At 42.1% G+C, this 18,072-nt stretch overlaps 1 protein-coding gene across 2 annotated transcripts in view; it reads left to right on the plus strand.

Moving 5' to 3' along the window:
* The window catches only part of aspg (asparaginase homolog (S. cerevisiae)), a 100,813-nt gene that overhangs the window by 16,740 nt on the left and 66,001 nt on the right, over positions 1 to 18,072 (plus strand). For both annotated transcript variants that reach the window (XM_063048044.1, XM_063048051.1), the window contains exons 3-7: positions 3,027 to 3,153; positions 10,509 to 10,620; positions 11,708 to 11,833; positions 17,039 to 17,122; positions 17,234 to 17,360. In XM_063048044.1, the coding sequence (XP_062904114.1) occupies positions 3,027 to 3,153; positions 10,509 to 10,620; positions 11,708 to 11,833; positions 17,039 to 17,122; positions 17,234 to 17,360 (576 nt within the window). The remainder of the gene's footprint in view (positions 1 to 3,026; positions 3,154 to 10,508; positions 10,621 to 11,707; positions 11,834 to 17,038; positions 17,123 to 17,233; positions 17,361 to 18,072) is intronic.

Consider the following 18,072-nt stretch of genomic DNA (forward strand, 5'->3'; position numbering starts at 1 on the left):
CCTTCTCTTTTTTTTCTCCTTCTGTCCCTCTCACTATAACTCCTTGCCTGCTCTCCATCCTCTGGGCTCCCCTCCCCCTTCTTTCTCCCCAGGCTTCCTGTCCCATGATCCTCTCCCTTCTCCAGCTCTTAGCTGTATTCCCCCCCCCCCGTCTTCTCCTATCATTTTGGATTTCCCCCTCCCCCTCCCACTTTCAAATCTCTTACTATCTCTTCTTTCAGTTAGTCCTGACGAGGGGTCCTGGCCTGAAACATTGACTGTACCTCTTCCTATAGATGCCGCCTGGCCTGCTGCGTTCCACCAGCAATTTTTGTGTGTCACCTAGACCGTTTCTTTCGAGCCCATGTAGGGATGTCAAATGTGTTCACCCCTGGTCAACAGCTCAGTTTAGGAAATCCCCACATGAATCTAAATTAATTCACAATTTGTGCTTAACTTGTGTGTTTAATTATGTAAACATAATGTTGACTCCAGACCATCAAGTTGGATTCAAAATGTTGCTATTCCTTTTGTAGCAGTCATCACCAAAAACACACTTAAATCTACAGTAACACGAGGAATTCTGCAGATGCTGGAAATTCAAGCAACACACATCAAAGTTGCTGGTGAACGCAGCAGGCCAGGCGGCATCTCTAGGAAGAGGTACAGTTGACGTTTCGGACTGAGACCCTTCGTCAGGACTAACTGAAGGAAGAGCTAGTAAGAGATTTGAGAGGGGGAGGGGGAGATCCAAAATGATAGGAGAAGACAGGAGGGGGAGGGATGGAGCCAAGAGTTGGACAGGTGATTGGCAAAAGGGATATGAGAGGATCATGGGACAGGAGGTCCGGGGAGAAAGACAAGGGGGAGGGGAGGAAACCCAGAGGATGGGCAAGGGGTATAGTCAGAGGGACAGAGGGAGAAAAAGGAGAGAGAGAGAGAAAGAATGTGTGTATATAAATAATGGATGGGGTACGAGGGAAAGTGGGACATTAGCGGAAGTTAGAGAAGTCAATGTTCATGCCATCAGGTTGGAGACTACCCAGACAGAATATAAGGTGTTCTTCCTCCAACCTGAGTGTGGCTTCATCTTTACATAGAGGAGGCCGTGGATAATTCCACATCCCTTTCCCATTCTGACATGTCTATCCATGGCCTCCTCTACTGTCAAGAGGAAGCCACACTCAGGTTGGAGGAACAACATCTTATATTCTGTCTGGGTCGCCTCCAACCCGATGGCATGAACATTGACTTCTCTAACTTCTGCTAATGCCCCACCTACCCCTCGTACCCCATCCGTTATTTATTTATACACACACATTCTTTCTCTCTCTCTCCTTTTTCTCCCTCTGTCCCTCTGACTATACCCCTTGCCCATCCTCTGGGTTCCCCCCCCCACTTTCCTTCTCCCTGGGCCTCCCGTCCCATGATCCTCTCATATCCCTTTTGCCAATCAACTGTCCAGCTCTTGGCTCCATCCCTCCTCCTCCTGTCTTCTCCTATCATTTTGGATCTCCCCCTCTCCCTCCCACTTTCAAATCTCTTACTAACTCTTCCTTCAGTTAGTCCTGACGAAGGGTCTCGGCCTGAAACGTCGACTGTACCTCTTCCTAGAGATGCTGCTGCCTGGCCTGCTGCATTCACCAGCAACTTTGATGTGTGTTGCTTAACTCTACAGTATTGAAATAGGGAATCTCCAGTTGCTCAAGTGATTGAACTATCTTCTCTCTGTTTTGGGCATGGGGTCTTCTTTACAACAGTTTGTCTTCAGAATTCTTGCTGAACTACACCCAAAATACTTCATTCTTATACACATCAGCTCTGTGTTGTCATGCTTTGATTCCGTTGGACTTGTGTGAGCCTTTCATTGGTTTTGTCCCAAGGCAACAGAAAGGAGAAGAGCAATAAAGTAATGCTAAGTAACTATTTGCCTCTGTCATTCCCTTGCTTCTCTTTGAGTCAGGGCAATTCTAATCGGTTACAATCAGTACGGGCCAAGCACTGGGCACTCAGGTTAATTTAATTCCAATACTACTGCCTTTCCTTACACTACAGTTCTCTTCCCAAAGAGCAGTTCATAAGCAATGTATTTGGAAATAATCTCTGATTTAGCAGCATTAGTAGGGACTTCACTCTGTTCACTTTCAGTTGTTCTGATCCAGCCATTCCTGAGCAGAGATACTACATGAAACATTTCACAAAATGGTTGCACGTGCAGGCTTTCAAAATGGCAGCCTTCATTTTTCTTACCAATTGGCAACAGCAAAGACATTTGTCTACTTCCACTGTCCTGGATGTACGAGGAGTGATTGATAAGTTTGTGACCTAAGGTAGAAGGAGTCAATTTTAGAAAACCTAGCACACTTATTTTTCAACATTGTCCCCTCCTACATTTACACACTTAGTCCAGCAGTCGTGGAGCATACAGATCTCTTCTTTGTAGAAGTTGTCATCTTGGACCTCCAGAAAGTGGTCCACAGCAGGGGTAATTGATAAGTTCGTGGCCTAAGGTAGAAGGAGATGAGTTACACAGCTCTCGTTACATGCACATGCAGGTCAACTCTGAGTGATTATGCAGAAAGTTTGAAGTTAATAACCCATCTCTTTTTACTTTAGGCCATGAACTTATCAATCGCCCCTGCTGTGGACCCCCTTTTGGAGGTCCAAGACACCGACTTCTACAAAGAAGGGATCTGTATGCTCTACGACCGCTGGACTAAGCGTGTAAATGTAGGAGGGGACTATGTTGAAAAATAAATGTGCTAGGTTTTCTAAAATTGACTCCTACCTTATGCCATGAACTTATCAATCACCCGTATTCCAGTTGGCTTTTACAGATTGTAATTTCTTCATGGCCTACAGTTCAAAATTGTCAAAGAAAATCAAAGAAAAACAATGTGTCAACCTGAAAACGCTATTAACAATTGTTTTGATAAGGTGGTTCTGTTTGTCAGACACTAATTATCTCAGCCTTCTGGAGTTCCTCAGGTATATTCCTCTTCATTTGTTGCCTTGGAATTAACCATCTTTCTTTCGTTTATCGTTAGTACTGGCACCAAAAGAAAATGCTTTTATCAGTGCTCTTCGAAAACAACCGGGCTTACATGATGAAGATTACGCTATAAAAACCAGGCTTTATGAATGTGATGTACCAGAAAATACTCTGGTGCTTCCGTAAGTAATTATTTATATGTCTAATTTAAATTTTAGGAAATGCTGATCTATAGAAACGTGGATAACAAATTGAAACTCTAGGCTCAGCAATGTTGGATGGATTTCTATTAACTTGGACCACTATGGTGCAAGTAGCCATTTCACAATACTCCATCACGAGATGTTTAGTTCCCCTTCCTAGGAGTTTAATGTGAAATATGGGCTGATACTTTAATGTAATATTGCTGGTGTTGGCAAACATTAATGGAGATTAAAAACATAACCATTATTGCAAAGTAGGAAATCTGGATGCCAGTTTCTGTAAATAGCAGTGATAATGAAGAGATAATCAGATTTTGGGTATTGCAATAAAATAGATATTTTCCAAGACCATGGGGATAATGTCACTGCTGTTCTAAAGGTTGGTTTTCATGTCCACTGTGACCATGGGACTGTGGGTTAAAGTCTCATCTGAAATTCAGAATCTGCAGTGGTAGTGCACAATCTCAGTACTATATTGAGAGTGTCAGCTTAAGTGTTTGGGCTCAATTTGCTAGAGTGGGACTTTATGCATAATCTTTTGACTGTAATGTGAAAGACCTAATAAGTAAGCCATAGCTCACTAAATTAAGTCTTGTGTCTGCAGCCAGTAAAACATTTATTTTAAAAGAAAACCTGCATGTGTGTGTACACTTGGTGGCCACTTTAATTATAAAAGAGTGGAACCCAGTGGTCTTCTGATGCCGTAGCCCATCCACTTCAAGGTTTGAAATGTTGTACGTTTGGAAATGCTCTTCTGCCCAAAACGGTTGTAACGTGGTTATTTGAATTACTGTTGTCCTTCTGTCAGCTTGAACCAGCCTGGCCATTCTCCTCTGATCTCTCTCATGTGGGGTGCTTTTGCCCACAGAGCTGCGGCTCACTGGATATTTTTCTTTTCTGTACCCTTCTCTGTAAACTCTAAGGGACTGTGTGAGAAAATCCCAGGGGATAAGCCGTTTCTGAGATGCACAAACCACCCCATCTGGCACCAACGATCATTTCCACGGTCAAGGTCACTTAGATTACATTTCTTCCCCATTTCTGATGTTTGGTCTGAAAAACTGAACCTCTTGACCATGTCTGCATGCTTTTATGCGTTGAGTTGTTGCCCCATGATTGGCTGATTTAGATATTTGTATTAATGCGCAAGTATACCTAATAATGTGGCCATTTGAGTGTATATATTTCGCCCTGTTCTGCCCAACAGTTTAATTCAGTCTGTGTCTCAAATTCAAATAAGTCAATTTTTTTCTTTTCCATTTGTAACCACATTTTGCTTCACTACTGTTTGCAAAGCAAAACACAGCACTTCTTTGTATCTGTGACTGGAAAATACTTGTTCAGAGCTGACCTAGGATTTGTGCTTCCTTCTCAAGTGAGCCAGGAACCCATAGTCTTTGACTTAAAGTCAAAAGTACTGCCTACAGCTGACAGAAGGAAATATCCATTAAGTGTTCATGCTTTGGGTGAATCATTGTACATTAAGGTGATTCTTTGTTAAAAATGCACAGAATTCTTTTAATGTTCTGGCGCGTATTCACTCAGCTTCCATCCCCAGAAATGGAATTAGGCAGTCGTTCCTGGTTTTGACACGGCCACAACTTCATTAACCCCAGGCAAAGCAAAATCCTGCAGTTTCCTCGACATTTTCACGTTATGCATTTTCTATGCAAAGAATACATTCTTCCTAATTAGAAGGTGGCTTTTGGTATCGCCTAGTCCAGGGTGCCTTAAAGGAGGGCAAATTAGTATGCAACCTTCAACCTTAGCTGGCCGTTGAACTCCATACAGTGCTTTCTCTGATCATATTGCTTTTACTGCATAAACAGCTATATAAATCATGATGACCATCTTGTTTCGAGAGATTATCTTGCATACATACCAATCAAATTCCAAGTTGGCTTAACAGAGCTGTGTCAGGTTATTGTCAAAACATTTGAATGTGACTGAAATTTAAAGTGCTTTCTCATTTATCACCAGGGCATATTAGTTTTCAATCTTGATGCCAAAGAAAGTATGCTAATCCACAGGGCACACATCAAATTCCAAATGGGGCAGAATTTGATTTGTGCTTCTAGGAAGGTTCCCTAAATTGGTATTAAATAGTCCAATTTGACTTGAAGGCCGTACTGGCGCTGACATGGCCAAGTGATTAACCAGTGGAGAAACAATGGAAAATGGTGATTAGTTTTAAGATGACTGTGAATAAGGACACGTATGGATCTTGCGCAAGATTATTAAGTTAGGGCAAGGAAAATTAAGAGCTCTAGGGAGAATTAATCAGAAGTAGCTGGCTTTGAGCAATTCAAGGATAAAGGAGGAAATGTGCTGAGAGAGTGGGGTCCTGAATGAGCATTTTGCATTGATATTAGTCAAAGAGGACATCAAAGTTCAGAGTAAATTTATTATCAAAGTACTGTACATATGTCTGTATATCCTACCCTGAGATTCATTTTATTCCAGGCGTTCGCAGTAGAATCAATGAAAGCTCGTCTGTCAAACAATGTTCAAAAGAAGTCGATCTGTGTAAGATGGGGAAAAAACCCAATAATGATTTTTTTTAAGTAAATAATATTGGGAAAACTTTGTAGAGATCTTGAAAGTGAGTCCGTAGGTTGTGGAATGGGTTCAGAGTTGAGCTGAGTGTGTGTGGTGGACAGAGATCAGAGCTAATACACTAGGGCATTTTGAGATGGATAAAGAGGGAGTGTTGCATTTCTTAGACAATGTTAAGTGAGTCAGATGTTTGCTGTATGCCCAGGTAATTGTATGCAAGTACAATGGGAAATCCTGCAGCAGCATCACAGGTATATCGCATCATATAAGCAACATTCACAGGAAAATAAGTTAAATGTTTAATCACTGTTTTGACAAACAGCACAGTTACAACTAAGTTCAAAGTGGTCATCGAGTTTGTTAAACTAGTGGTGATTAAGGTTTTGCTGGTTAGTTCAAGAACTGAATGCTTGATGAGCACTAGCAGTTCATGAACGTGGTGGTGAAGGATTGTTCTTCTCTCCCTCCTGCAAAAAAAAAAGTCATGGCCAGGATGGTGGGGATCTTTGGATATTGCTTTGAGGCATTGCCTTCTGTAGATGCTTCTGATGGTGGAAAAGGGATTCTTGTATTCCTGCAATTTGAAGTGCTATTCCAGATCATGATGCAACCAGTCAGTATTTGGTGACAAACCGAGCCTCTATCTCCTCCTGGGCTGGTGCACTTTCCTTGTGATTCGAATCTATGTGCTGGTCCGGCTCAAATGAGCTACCATGGATTTAAAGCTGACTCCAGACTGCTTGTTTTTCCCCAGAGCAGTCTGGTCCTGATGGGATATACCCCAGGTTATTGAGAGATTTCTGGGACCTTGACCAACACCTTTCTTTCCTTTGATGTCAGGCTGAGTCCCGGAAGACTGGCAACTACCTAATGCTGTCTAAAGCAAGAAGGGAAATGGGGAATAATCCTGGGAAATACTGTCCTTACATTAGAGGTATTTGGGGGTGGTGGGCAGCATATAGTGTAGTGACACTCACAACACGCTGGAGGAACTCAGCAGGTCGGGTAGCATCCGTGGAAACGATCAGTCAGCGTTTTGGGCCGGAACCCTTCAGGACTGAAGAGGGAAGGGGCAGAGGCCCTATAAAGGAGGTGGGGGGAGGGTGGGAAGGAGAAGGCTGGTAGGTTCCAGGTGAAGAACTAGTAAGCAGAAAGATAAGGGGTGGGGGAAGGGAAGCAGGGAGGGGATAGGCAGGAAAGGTGAAGAAAGAATAGGGGAAAACACAATAGGTAGTAGAAGGAGGCGGAACCATAAGGGAGGTGATAGACAGCTGGGGGAGGGGGCAGAGTGACATAGGGATAGAGGAAGGGAGGGGGAGGGAATTATCAGAAGTTGGAGAATTCAATGTTCATACCAAGGGCTGGAGACTACCCAGATGGTATATGAGATGTTGCTCCTCCAACCTGGGTTTAGCCTCATCATGGCAGTAGAGGAGGCCGTGTACGGATATATCTGAATGGGAGTTGGAAGCAGAGTTGATGTGGGTGGCTACTGGGAGATCCTGTCTGCTGTGGCGGACGGAGTGGAGGTGCTCGACGAAGCAGTCCCCCAATCTACGTCGGGTTTCACCGATGTAGAGGAGGGAGCACCGGATGCAATCGATGACCCCAACAGACTCTCAAGTGAAGTGTTGCCTCACCTGGAAGGACTGTTTGGGGCCCTGAATGGTGGCAAGAGAGGAGGTGTAGGGGCAGGTGTAGCACTTGTGCTTACAGGGATAAGTGCCAGGTGGGAGATCCATGTGGAGTGATGTGTGGACCAGGGAGTTGCGGAGGGAACGATCCCTGTGGAAAGCGGAGAGGGGTGGAGAGGGAAAGGTGTGCTTAGTGGTGGGGTCCTGTTGAAGGTGGCGGAAGTTGCGGAGGATAATGTGCTGGATCCGGAGGCTGGTGGGGTGGTAGGTGAAGACAAGGGGAACTCTGGCCCTGTTGTGGTGGTGGGAGGATGGGGTGAGGGCCGAAGTGCGGGAAATAGAGGAGATGCAGGTGAGGGCATCATTGATAACGGCAGAAGGGAAACCACGATCCTTAAAGAAAGAGGACATTTGAGATGTCCTGGAATGGAAAGCCTCATCCTGGGAGCAGATGCAGTGGAGACAGAGGAACTAGGAATAGGGAATGGCATTTTTGCATGTGGCAGGGTGGGAAGAGGTATAGTCGAGGTAGTTATGAGAGTCAGTGGGCTTGTAGAAGATGTCAGTGGACAGTCTGTCTCCAGAGATGGAGACCGAGAGGTCGAGAAAGGGGAGAGAAGTGTCTGAGATAGACCAAGTGAATTTGAGGGCTGGGTGGAAGTTTGAAGTAAAGTCGATGAAATTAATGAGCTCAGCATGGATGCAGGAAGCAGCACCAATGTAGTCATCAATGCAGTGAAGGAAAAGTTGGGGAGCAGTACCAGTATAGGTTTGGAGCATAGACTGTTCCACATAACCGACGAATAGGCAGGCATAGCTGGGGCCCATGCGAGTGCCCATAGCTGCACCCTTGGTCTGAAGAAAGTGGGAAGAGCCAAAAGAGAAATTATTAAGTGTGAGTACCAGTTCCACCAACTGGAGGAGGGTAGTGGTGATGGGGAACTGGAACTGTCCAGAAAGTAGCGGAGGGCTTTGAGGCCTTCTTGATGGGGAATGGAGGTGTATAAGGATTGGACGTCCATAGTGAAAATGAAGCGGTCGGGACCGGGGAACTGGAAGTTATTGAAGAGGTGGAGGGCATGGGATGTATCCCGGATGTAGGTGGGGAGGGACTGAACTATGGGTGACAAAATGGAGTCCAGGTAGGCAGATACAAGTTTGGTGGAGCAGGCAGAAACTATGGGTCTACTGGGACAGTCAGGCTTGTGGATCTTGGGGAGGAGGTAAAACTGAGCCGTGCGGGGTGTGGGAATTGTGAGTTTATCGGCTGAGGATGAAAGGTCTCAGGAGTTGATGAGTGTTGCTTTGACCCCAGCATCTGCAGAATATTTTGAATAGTGTAGTGATTAGCACAACGATTTACAGTACCAGTGACGCATGTTCAATTCCTGCTACTGTCTGTAAGTAGTTTGTATGTTCTCCCTGTGATTGTGTGGTTTCCTCCAGGTGCTCTGGTTTCTTTTCACAGGTCATTGTAAATTGTCCCATGGTTAGACTTGGGTTGCTGGGCAGCATGGCTTGAAGGGCTCATTCCGTGTGGTATCTCAATAAGTAATAAGTTGGAGAGGATTCTTAGTGACAGGATTTATTAGAATTTGGGAAAACATTGCCTTAAGGACAGTTAGTGTGGCTTTATGTGTGGCAGGCTCTATCTTGCTAACTTGATTTGAGTTTTTCAAGGATGTGGTGAAGATGATTGAGGTTAGTGCAGTGGATGTTGTCTGTATGGATTTTAGTAAGGTGTTTAACATGGTCGCACTAGGTCAGTTCATCCTGGAGATTAAGTTGCATTTGATCTGCAGTGACTTTGCCATTTGGATCTGAGATTGGCTTGCCAGAGAGAACGCAGGGTGGTCATGGTCATGGTTAATGGGACTTGTTCTGGCTGGTATTCCAGTAGAACTACTAGGACTTGATGTTTCAATCCCTATGGTAAGTTGGCACTCTCGATGTTGGCAGTGGGTTTGGAGTGGTGACAAGGAGGGAGGGTAGGTACGTCATCGGGGTCATCAGGTGGGCACCCTCCTCCTTTGACGTTTCGTTGATAAGCCCACGATGTCTCCAGAGGGTTCAACGCTGCTACCTGGTGTCCCAGATACACCCCCCCCCAGTTCCATACCCTCCTGTCTTCATCTCGCAGCCCAGTTGTTCTCTTTCCTTTTAATCCAAATCCAATTGCTGTGTTCTTCTGCTGCATTTGACAAGGATTTGGTTGCTTGTTGGAGGGAGTGACCCCTCACCCCCATCTTCTTCAATAGACTGGTCGTAGATGTAGCAACGAGTCCCCTGCATCCCACTTCTACAGGGAAAATCTTGGTCTTCCTGCCATTCCAGGCAGCTTCAGTTGTCAGTTCAGAGTACTTGGTCTTTTCCCTCTCATAAGCTTCTTCAACACCATCTTCCCATGGTACTGTCAATTTCACAACATATGCCAGCTTGGCTGTTGTGGACCACAGGACCATGTCTGGCCAGAGTGTTGTAGCCGCAATGTCTGGGGGAAACACAAGCTTTTTCCAAGTCCACGTCCATTTTCCAATCCTGAGCAACCTCCAGAATGCTTACACCTTTTGAAGTTGTGTGGTGCTCTGGAGGTTGACATATAATTGACTTGGATAGAAATGTAGCTTGGGTTATTGAATCCACAAATGATACAGGTTTGTAGTGTTGTAGGTAGTTTAAAAGATTGCTAAAATGTAGAGCAGGGTTTAGATCAGTTGCAGATATAGGATGGAGAAATCACAAGTGGAGTTTAATGTGGTCAAGTGTGAGGTATCAGTTTGATAGACCTAATGTAGAGTGAAAGTACGCAGTTATTGGCAAGACCCTTAATAGTGTGGATGTAGAGGGATCTCGGTGTCCAAGTTCATAGCTTCCTGAAGGTGGCTGTGTAGGTTGATATGTTGATAAAGTATGGTATACTTTATTATATTTTAAGCATTGAGTTCAAGAGTCAATAAGTTGCATTGCAGCTTTGTGAAACTCTGGTCAGGTTGCATCAGAAGGGATTAGTTTAAGTTGGTATTTACTTACTAGTTTAATAGCATGGCACAACATGAGCTGAGTTTCTTCTCCTGTGTATCATCAATGAATCATTATAGAGCGCATATATTTGTTAGAAATGAAGTATTGGTGTTTGTTTTGCAGTTGTACAAGGTCAAACAAAAGGATTGTGTACTCAGTAATTGAATATTCACCTTTGCTGGACTCCTGTAACATGACCACAGATGACTGGGCTAAAATTGCTCTTGATATAGAGGTAAGTTGAGACTTGAGTCGGGTATTTCAGAGAATTTTATAGGACCAATAAGTAGCAGAGGTTTAAAATTCCTGCATTGAGGGAATGATTGTCTTGGGGCAGATCTCTTGCTGTCTGACAGGAATTTGGCTCAAAACCTGGATCTGATCAGTTTCTGCTGTTTAAGCTCTGAGTGGGCTTTCTCTCCAAAACTGATGAAGTTATAGCCGCACAAAGGTAACCTAGTCTTGGGTCAGATTGCCTTTAGTCAGTAGAAAGCTGGTATTATTGGGATTGCGGTTTTATTTTTGTATGGTGTTGGCTTAAAACCACTTAATATTTGCAGACTTAAGTACTGATGTATCCTGCTTTTCTGTTCCATTTTCAACTTAAGTGGACATAATTCAACATACAATGATTCTGATTTGGGATTCTTGATTGACACAACAGGAACTGATGCAGGAGTGTTCCTTCAAGTTATCAGAACTGTTTCCTCTTAAATAATTTGTTATCATAGCATTAAGCTCATCAGTTTCCTGGTTTAAAAACAAAATCAGTGTGTTAACAGTTTAGTACTAGAAATGGCATGGAATTTCCTGGATGATTTGTTTAACATTTTCAAAGCTCTAAGGTAGTATTAAAAGTTATAAAATCATACATTGCTGTTGTTGGTCAATATTGCTGTCAAGAGCTTTGAATGTACCAGTAAATTTGCGAACGAGCTTGGGTTTCCAAATTTCCATTGAACACTTTGGACTATGAAGTGTTGGAGATTTCATCATTCCTGTACACTGGCCAGTGATATTGAAGGGTGGGGACAAATTAGACTTCAGAAAATCCTGCTTTGTATCAGATTAAAACACTTCAAGTGGGTAACATCAAGCACTCTAATTTCCTGTGCTAGTTCTGTCACTGCCCTTTCAGCAGCATGATAGGAATGATTCAAAATGCCTGGCATATAGAATAGAAGATATAAGTGAGATTTACACTGTTGAGGTGAAATTTGATATGTCTGTTCCTCACAAATCAACTTGCAAGCCATAGATCGGAAGCCAGTCTCATAGCTCTGCAGTTTTCTAAGCTTTGTTTTCTTTTTGTGTATTGCCAGGCTCGCTACCAAGAATACAGTGGCTTTGTGATTCTTCATGGAACAGATACCATGGCTTACACTGCTTCTGCCCTTTCATTCATGTGTGAGAATCAAGGAAAGCCCATCATCCTGACTGGTTCACAAGTAAGTTGTAGTGAGTCAGATCTTTACAAGGAAAGATGGTGATTTAGATTTCGCGTACTATGTTAAGAACAGTACTCCTGGAATTTGTATAGGTCTTTAAAAGGTATACAGTAGATAGAAATTGTTTAGTTCCTGTAGGCTTCTGACTTGGTTTAATTTTCAAGTGCCACCTTTATTAACATCCAAGGACACACCTTGTATTGGAAGAACAAACAGGTAGGCAGGGTGGGCTGGATCAGTTGATAAGAAATTAAATCACATCCTTGGAAAGAACTGGCATAGGACTGGAAGATGTAGAGTTAAGAAGCTACAAGGGTTAAAAACTCCTTGATGGGGAGTTGTATACAGGCTTCTGAACAGTAGCCAGGATGTGGGATATAAATTTAAACAGGAAATAGAAAAGGCATGTAATACGGGCAATGTTACGATAGTCATGGAGGATTTCAATATGCTAGCATATAGGAAAGCCAGATTGGTGCTGGATTCTAAGAGGGAATTTGTAGAATTGTCGAGTTGGCTTTTTAGAGCAGCTTGTGGTTGAGCCCACTAGGGGAAAGGCAATTCTAGACTGGCTGTCATGTAATGGACCAGATTAAATTAGGGAGTTTAAAGAAAAGGAGCCCTTGGGAGGTAGTGATCATAATGATAAAATTTACCCAGCAGTTTGAAAGGGAGAAAATAGATGTATCAGTATTGCAGTGGAGTAAAAGGAATTAGTGGCTTGAGTGAGGAGCTGGCTAAAGTTGATTGGCAGGGGACACTAGCAGGGATGGTAGTAGATTAGCAATGGCTGGAGTTTCTGGGAGCAATTCGGAAGGTGCAAATTGATGCATCCTAAAGAAGAAGAATTATTCTAAAGGGAGGATGAGGCAACTAGGTAACAAGGAATGTCAAAAGACAGTACGAAGGCAAAAATTAGCTTATAATATTGTCGAACTTGGAAGTTAGAGGATTGGGAAGCTTTTTAAAAGCCAACAGAAGGCAACTTTCGTAAAAGAAAAAAAAACAACACACGAACCACATTTTTTTCCAGATATAAAAGAATAAGGGGTGAGAGTGGATTCTAGACCACTGGAGAGGTAGTAATGAGGGACAAAGAAATAGTGGATGAACCTGATAGACTGATGTCTGTGGAAGACACTAAAAGAATGCCAGAAATTTGAGAGTTGGGGGCAGAAGTGAGTGTCATTACTATTACTAAGGAGAAGGTGTTTTGGGAAATGAAGATAAATAAGGCACCTGGATAGACCCCCCCCCCCCAGATTTCTGAAAGAGGTAGCTGAAGATATTGTTAGTAATCATCTTTTAAGAATTACTGGATTCTGGAATGGTATAGGAGATCTAGAGAATTGCATATGTGTCTCTCCACTCTGAGTAGGGAGGAAAGCAAAAGAAAGGAAATTATAGACCAGTTAGCCTGACTTCAGTGGGAAGATGTTGGAGCCCATTACTAAGGATGAGGTTCTAGTTACTTGGAGTCGCATAATAAAGTAAGCCAAAGTCAACATGGTTTCCTTCGGGGGGAAATCTTGCCTGACGTATCTGTTGGAATTCTTTGAGGAAGTAACAGGCAGGACAGTCAGTGGATGTTGTGTGCTTAGATTATCAGAAGGCCTTTGACAAGGTGCCACACATGGGGCTGCTTAACAAAATAAGAGCCCATGGTATTACAGGAAAAAATCTAGCATGGATAAAAGACCGGCTGATTGGAGGATACAAAGTGTCAGAATAAAGAGGGCCTACTCTGGTTGGGTACTGAGGACTTGTGGTGTTCTGTAGAGCCCTGTACTGGGACTGCTTTTCTTCCATATTATATGTCAGTGATTTAGATGATGGAATTGATGGCTTTGTGGCTAAGTTTGCAGACAAAGGCAGGTAGTGTTGAGGAAGCAGGGAGTCTGCAGAAGGACTTGGACAGATTGGGAGAATGGGCAAAGAAGTGGCAGATGAAATGTAGTGTCTGAAAATGTATGGTCATTCACTTGGGTAGAAGAAATAAAGGTATAGACTATTTTCTAAGTGGGGAGAAAATTCAAAAACCAGAGGTACAAAAGGATTTGGGAGTCCTTGTGCAGGATTACATAAAGGTTAACTTGCACGTTGAGCCAGTGGTAAGGAAGGCAAATGCAATTTTAGCATTCATTTCAATAGGACTAGAATATGAAAGTAAGGATGTAATGATGAGGCTTTATAAAACATTGGTCAGACTGCACAAGGAGAATTGTGAGCAGTTTTTGGCCCCTTAGCTGAGAAAGGATACGCTGGCATTGGAGGGAGTCCAGGGGAGGTTCGTGAGAATGATTCCAGGATTGAAAGGCTTAACCTACGAGGAGTGTTTGACAGCACTTGGCCAGTACTCGCTGGAGTTCAGAAGAATTTTGGGGGGGGGGCGGTGTTGGAGGAGGGTGGGAATCTTATTGAAACCTGCCGAATATTGAAAGGCTGAGATAGTGGATGTGGAGAGTGTAGGGCCAGTGGTGCGGCCACTGAATAGAGGGACATTCATTTGGAACATAGGTGGGGAGCCTGAGGGTGATGCATGTGTGTAATTCATTGTCATAGATGGTTGTGGAGGCCATGTCATTGAGTATATTTAAAACAGGGGCTGGCAGGTTCTTGGTTAGTCAGCATGTCAAAGGTTACAGGGATAAGGCAGGAGAATGGAGTTGATAAGGATAATAAATCAGCCATGATGGAATGGCTCAGCAGACTCGATGGGCTGAGTAGACTAATTCTTCTCTCATATCTTATTGTCTTATAATATGAAAACTTATTAATTTACCAAATTAGTAATTGAAATGCCAAACTTTTATTATATTAAGTTCAAATACTATCACGTAAGTGGATAATTAGACACTTCTATATATATAAAAAAAAAGAATTCTGGTATCAATAAAAGAAATAGACATTTTCCCATGACCTATGAAATTGCAATAAGCGTTCAGGAAACCAGTAATTCTAATTAATGGGCTTTCAGTGCTGTTAATCTGGATAAGGTATAGGAGGGGAACCTTGTTAGTTACTTTAATTGGGTTGAACTTTCAGCATGATGCAAATCCATCTGTCATTATGTTGATAAATCAAAATGCATTGAATTTTTCGGGGATTAAAATATCACATGCAAAATTCAAATTGCATGCTCTGCTTTTCTGTGATGTACTCCAAAGTGCAGGAGCCCTTCTTAGCATTGGATTTCATCTGCCACACTGGCACCATTCACTTAGCTCGTCGGTGTGTGCTTGAAACCTCTCCACCTCCTTCATACTTGTAATCCCCCCTAATCTTTTCAGGGCACAGATTTGCAGGAGCAGAATGGGTCAAAGTTTAACCATATTCCAAATGTTTTAAAATTTGTTATTTTGGAAACTAACTCAATTGAATCATGTAGAATTGTCTTGCCTCTTCCTACCTCTTTCTCCCCCCTCCCCAGCAGCATCTGCAGCCTTGTGGGGCCCATAAAACTCGGGTCTTCATTACAGTAGGCATCAGGCAGCACGGAGAAGGATGCAGTCAGTGACGACCCTTGGGCAGTGGATCCTAAATCCTACACCGACCCCAAAGCCCTTTTGACTGCTTGCTGCCATTGAAGGTCATTTGACTGCTTCTAAATGATGGTCAGAGACATTTTGAAATGATTGAAATATTCAGAAATTGTTTTAAAAAGTAAAATACAAATTAATGCAAAACATGAGTGATATCAGTTCATTGATAAAGTGGAGGAGGGAAAAAATTGTATGTACGTACATTTCAATCCGTGTCAGTGATCCCATTCAGGTAACAGGTAGAATCTGAAGGGTTTGGTGCAAAGTGCTTCTGGGGTCTCATCTTCGACCTGACTCCAAAATTGGTGTGAGAGGCAAATTATGCAGTCATTCGACTACAAAAGCACCATGCCAGCAGTCTGTTGGCAAAATGTTAGTATATTTAGATCAATTTTTACAACTCTTATTTGTCTGTTTAAAGACTTTAATTCTGTAACTTTGAATCTTGCATTCTTAAATGTGCCTGATGTTTGGCAATACTATAGCAGAAGTTGAAGTACCTGGATTTGGATACATTCTGGAGCAAGCTGGAATGAGGGCTTTAATAAATACTAATTACTGAATTTTATCATCCATCCCTAATGCACACAATGGAACACTCGCAGAGTTTTCTGATTTTGTAACAAGTGCAAGTATATTCATTTATGAAAGCTGAAAAAGATATTGACAGAGGTAGAACTTTTACAGAGAAAGAACAGGTAATGAGAAGCAGAAATTGATCCTTGGATTCTGTGGATGTCATGTGAATGCAGTTGTGAAGTTAAAATTCAAGCTGAATAGAGTTAAGTTGTTCTGTGTCCACCCCATTTAAATTTCACCTTGTCAGATTAACTTAAGTCCTTGACAATTTTCTCAGAAGGGAAGAGTATGTCCCTGTGCTTGCTGGCTGTCAGGATGTGCCCCCCGCCCCCACACTATATTGCCTGAAGCCCCAATGCTTGAGACTGCACTGCCTGACTCCAGGGTATGAGAGCCCAATGAGGTTAGCTCTGTGCACCAGGCCTGAAAGCAGGCCGAGTCCAGAACACTTCAGTCCGTAAGTATATTGGGAAGCTTTTTGGTCATTGAGGTTCTTTGTCACGAAGTGCATAACATACTGCCTGTTCCTTCTTGTCCATATCCTAGGGAATATGCAGGATTTTCCACAGTACCACATACACCTGCTCTACCCTATCAAAATAGACAGTTTAAGTGTTTACTTGATGGATACAAGCATGCAAAAGGAAATCTTAGACACAGATCCTAAAAATACACACCTTTATACATGTATGAGGTGGACAATATTTAACAATTGAAATATAACAAAGTACCAAAACATTAGTATTGGTTCTTGTATTCCTGGCCTTCTGAAATTCATATTTTGGTCAAATATTCCTTGAAGCTTGTCTGTTGCATCTATATCCCTGGACTTAGTCACTTATGAAGGATTTTATCAAGTGCCTTTTGTATGACCAGTGTCTTTTCTAACAGAGCAAAACAAATTCCAGCAGTCATTAGGTTGGCCAGTGCAATGCGGCAGGAGGAAGATAAAATGCAATGAAAGGAAATGGACTGCAAAGTTTTTTCAAAAAGAAATTAATTCACTCAAATTCAAGTCATCGAACCAGACTTTCTTTATCAATTTCCTTTAATCATTTCTGTTTTTAACATTGCATTGTTTTAGGTTCCCATCTATGAGATGAGAAATGATGGCCACGATAATTTACTTGGGGCGTTGCTGATTGCTGGCCAGTTTGTGATCCCAGAGGTAAGCATGCAGCTTCTGATGAAATGAAGGGTCCAGTCTGGTTGACTTGGTAATTTGAAAACTGATATTTTTACTAATATGCATTACTGATTTTTGTGTTAAATTATTTAGGTTGGTCTCTACTTTCAACACAAGTTGTACAGAGGAAATCAAGTGACAAAAATAGATTCTGCAAGTTTTTCTGCATTTACCTCACCAAATATGCGGCCACTTGTCAATGCTGAAGTAGAAATTAAAGGTAAATGCATTTGTTGTAGCCCAATTGTTTATCAAGTTTATGTACTCTGTACATAATTTTTAAATGTCAATTCCATATTGGGTGTGATTTAGTAATGGCATTATTTTTGCAAATGTGGAACACATAGAAAATCTTTGAATCGCTTGTATTATGGATTTGCTGAATGCAAGTAGCTAATGTTAATAAACATTAAAGTAACTAACTTAAATACCTGCCATTTTTTTTAGTAACTGGCAGAGTAAACTAGACAGATAGTCCAAGTGCATGCTGCATTTATTATTAGACAAAATGGACAAATTAAGCATATATTCATCATGCAGGTATATATTTTTGAGTGTGTCCCATGATACTTTAATTATGACCTAATTCGTATGAAATCTCAACTAGCCATCCATGACTAGTGCTTAATATAAAGAAATATCTAGTTATGTTTTATCAAGTGGTTTCATGATACAAAACTCAACATTCATTTGAGAGTGTAGTTCTCTAGGACTGAACCTCTCCAAGAGAATCTGCTGCTTACAGACTTTTCCTGATCCTCTTTCATTTCTCCTCTCAAGTTTTGTTTTTAAGAAGAGGAACTTTAGTTTATAACTTTTTGTGTTAATTTATAAATATGCAAACAGTTATTTAGCTGAGGAATTCACCTGGTATTAAGGTAGAAGTAAAGATGTAGTACATTAGAGTACACAGATATTATCTGGTGTTAGTA

This window comes from Mobula hypostoma, chromosome 1 (assembly GCF_963921235.1).
Source record: "Mobula hypostoma chromosome 1, sMobHyp1.1, whole genome shotgun sequence".
In the NCBI taxonomy this organism is placed as follows: domain Eukaryota; kingdom Metazoa; phylum Chordata; class Chondrichthyes; order Myliobatiformes; family Myliobatidae; genus Mobula; species Mobula hypostoma.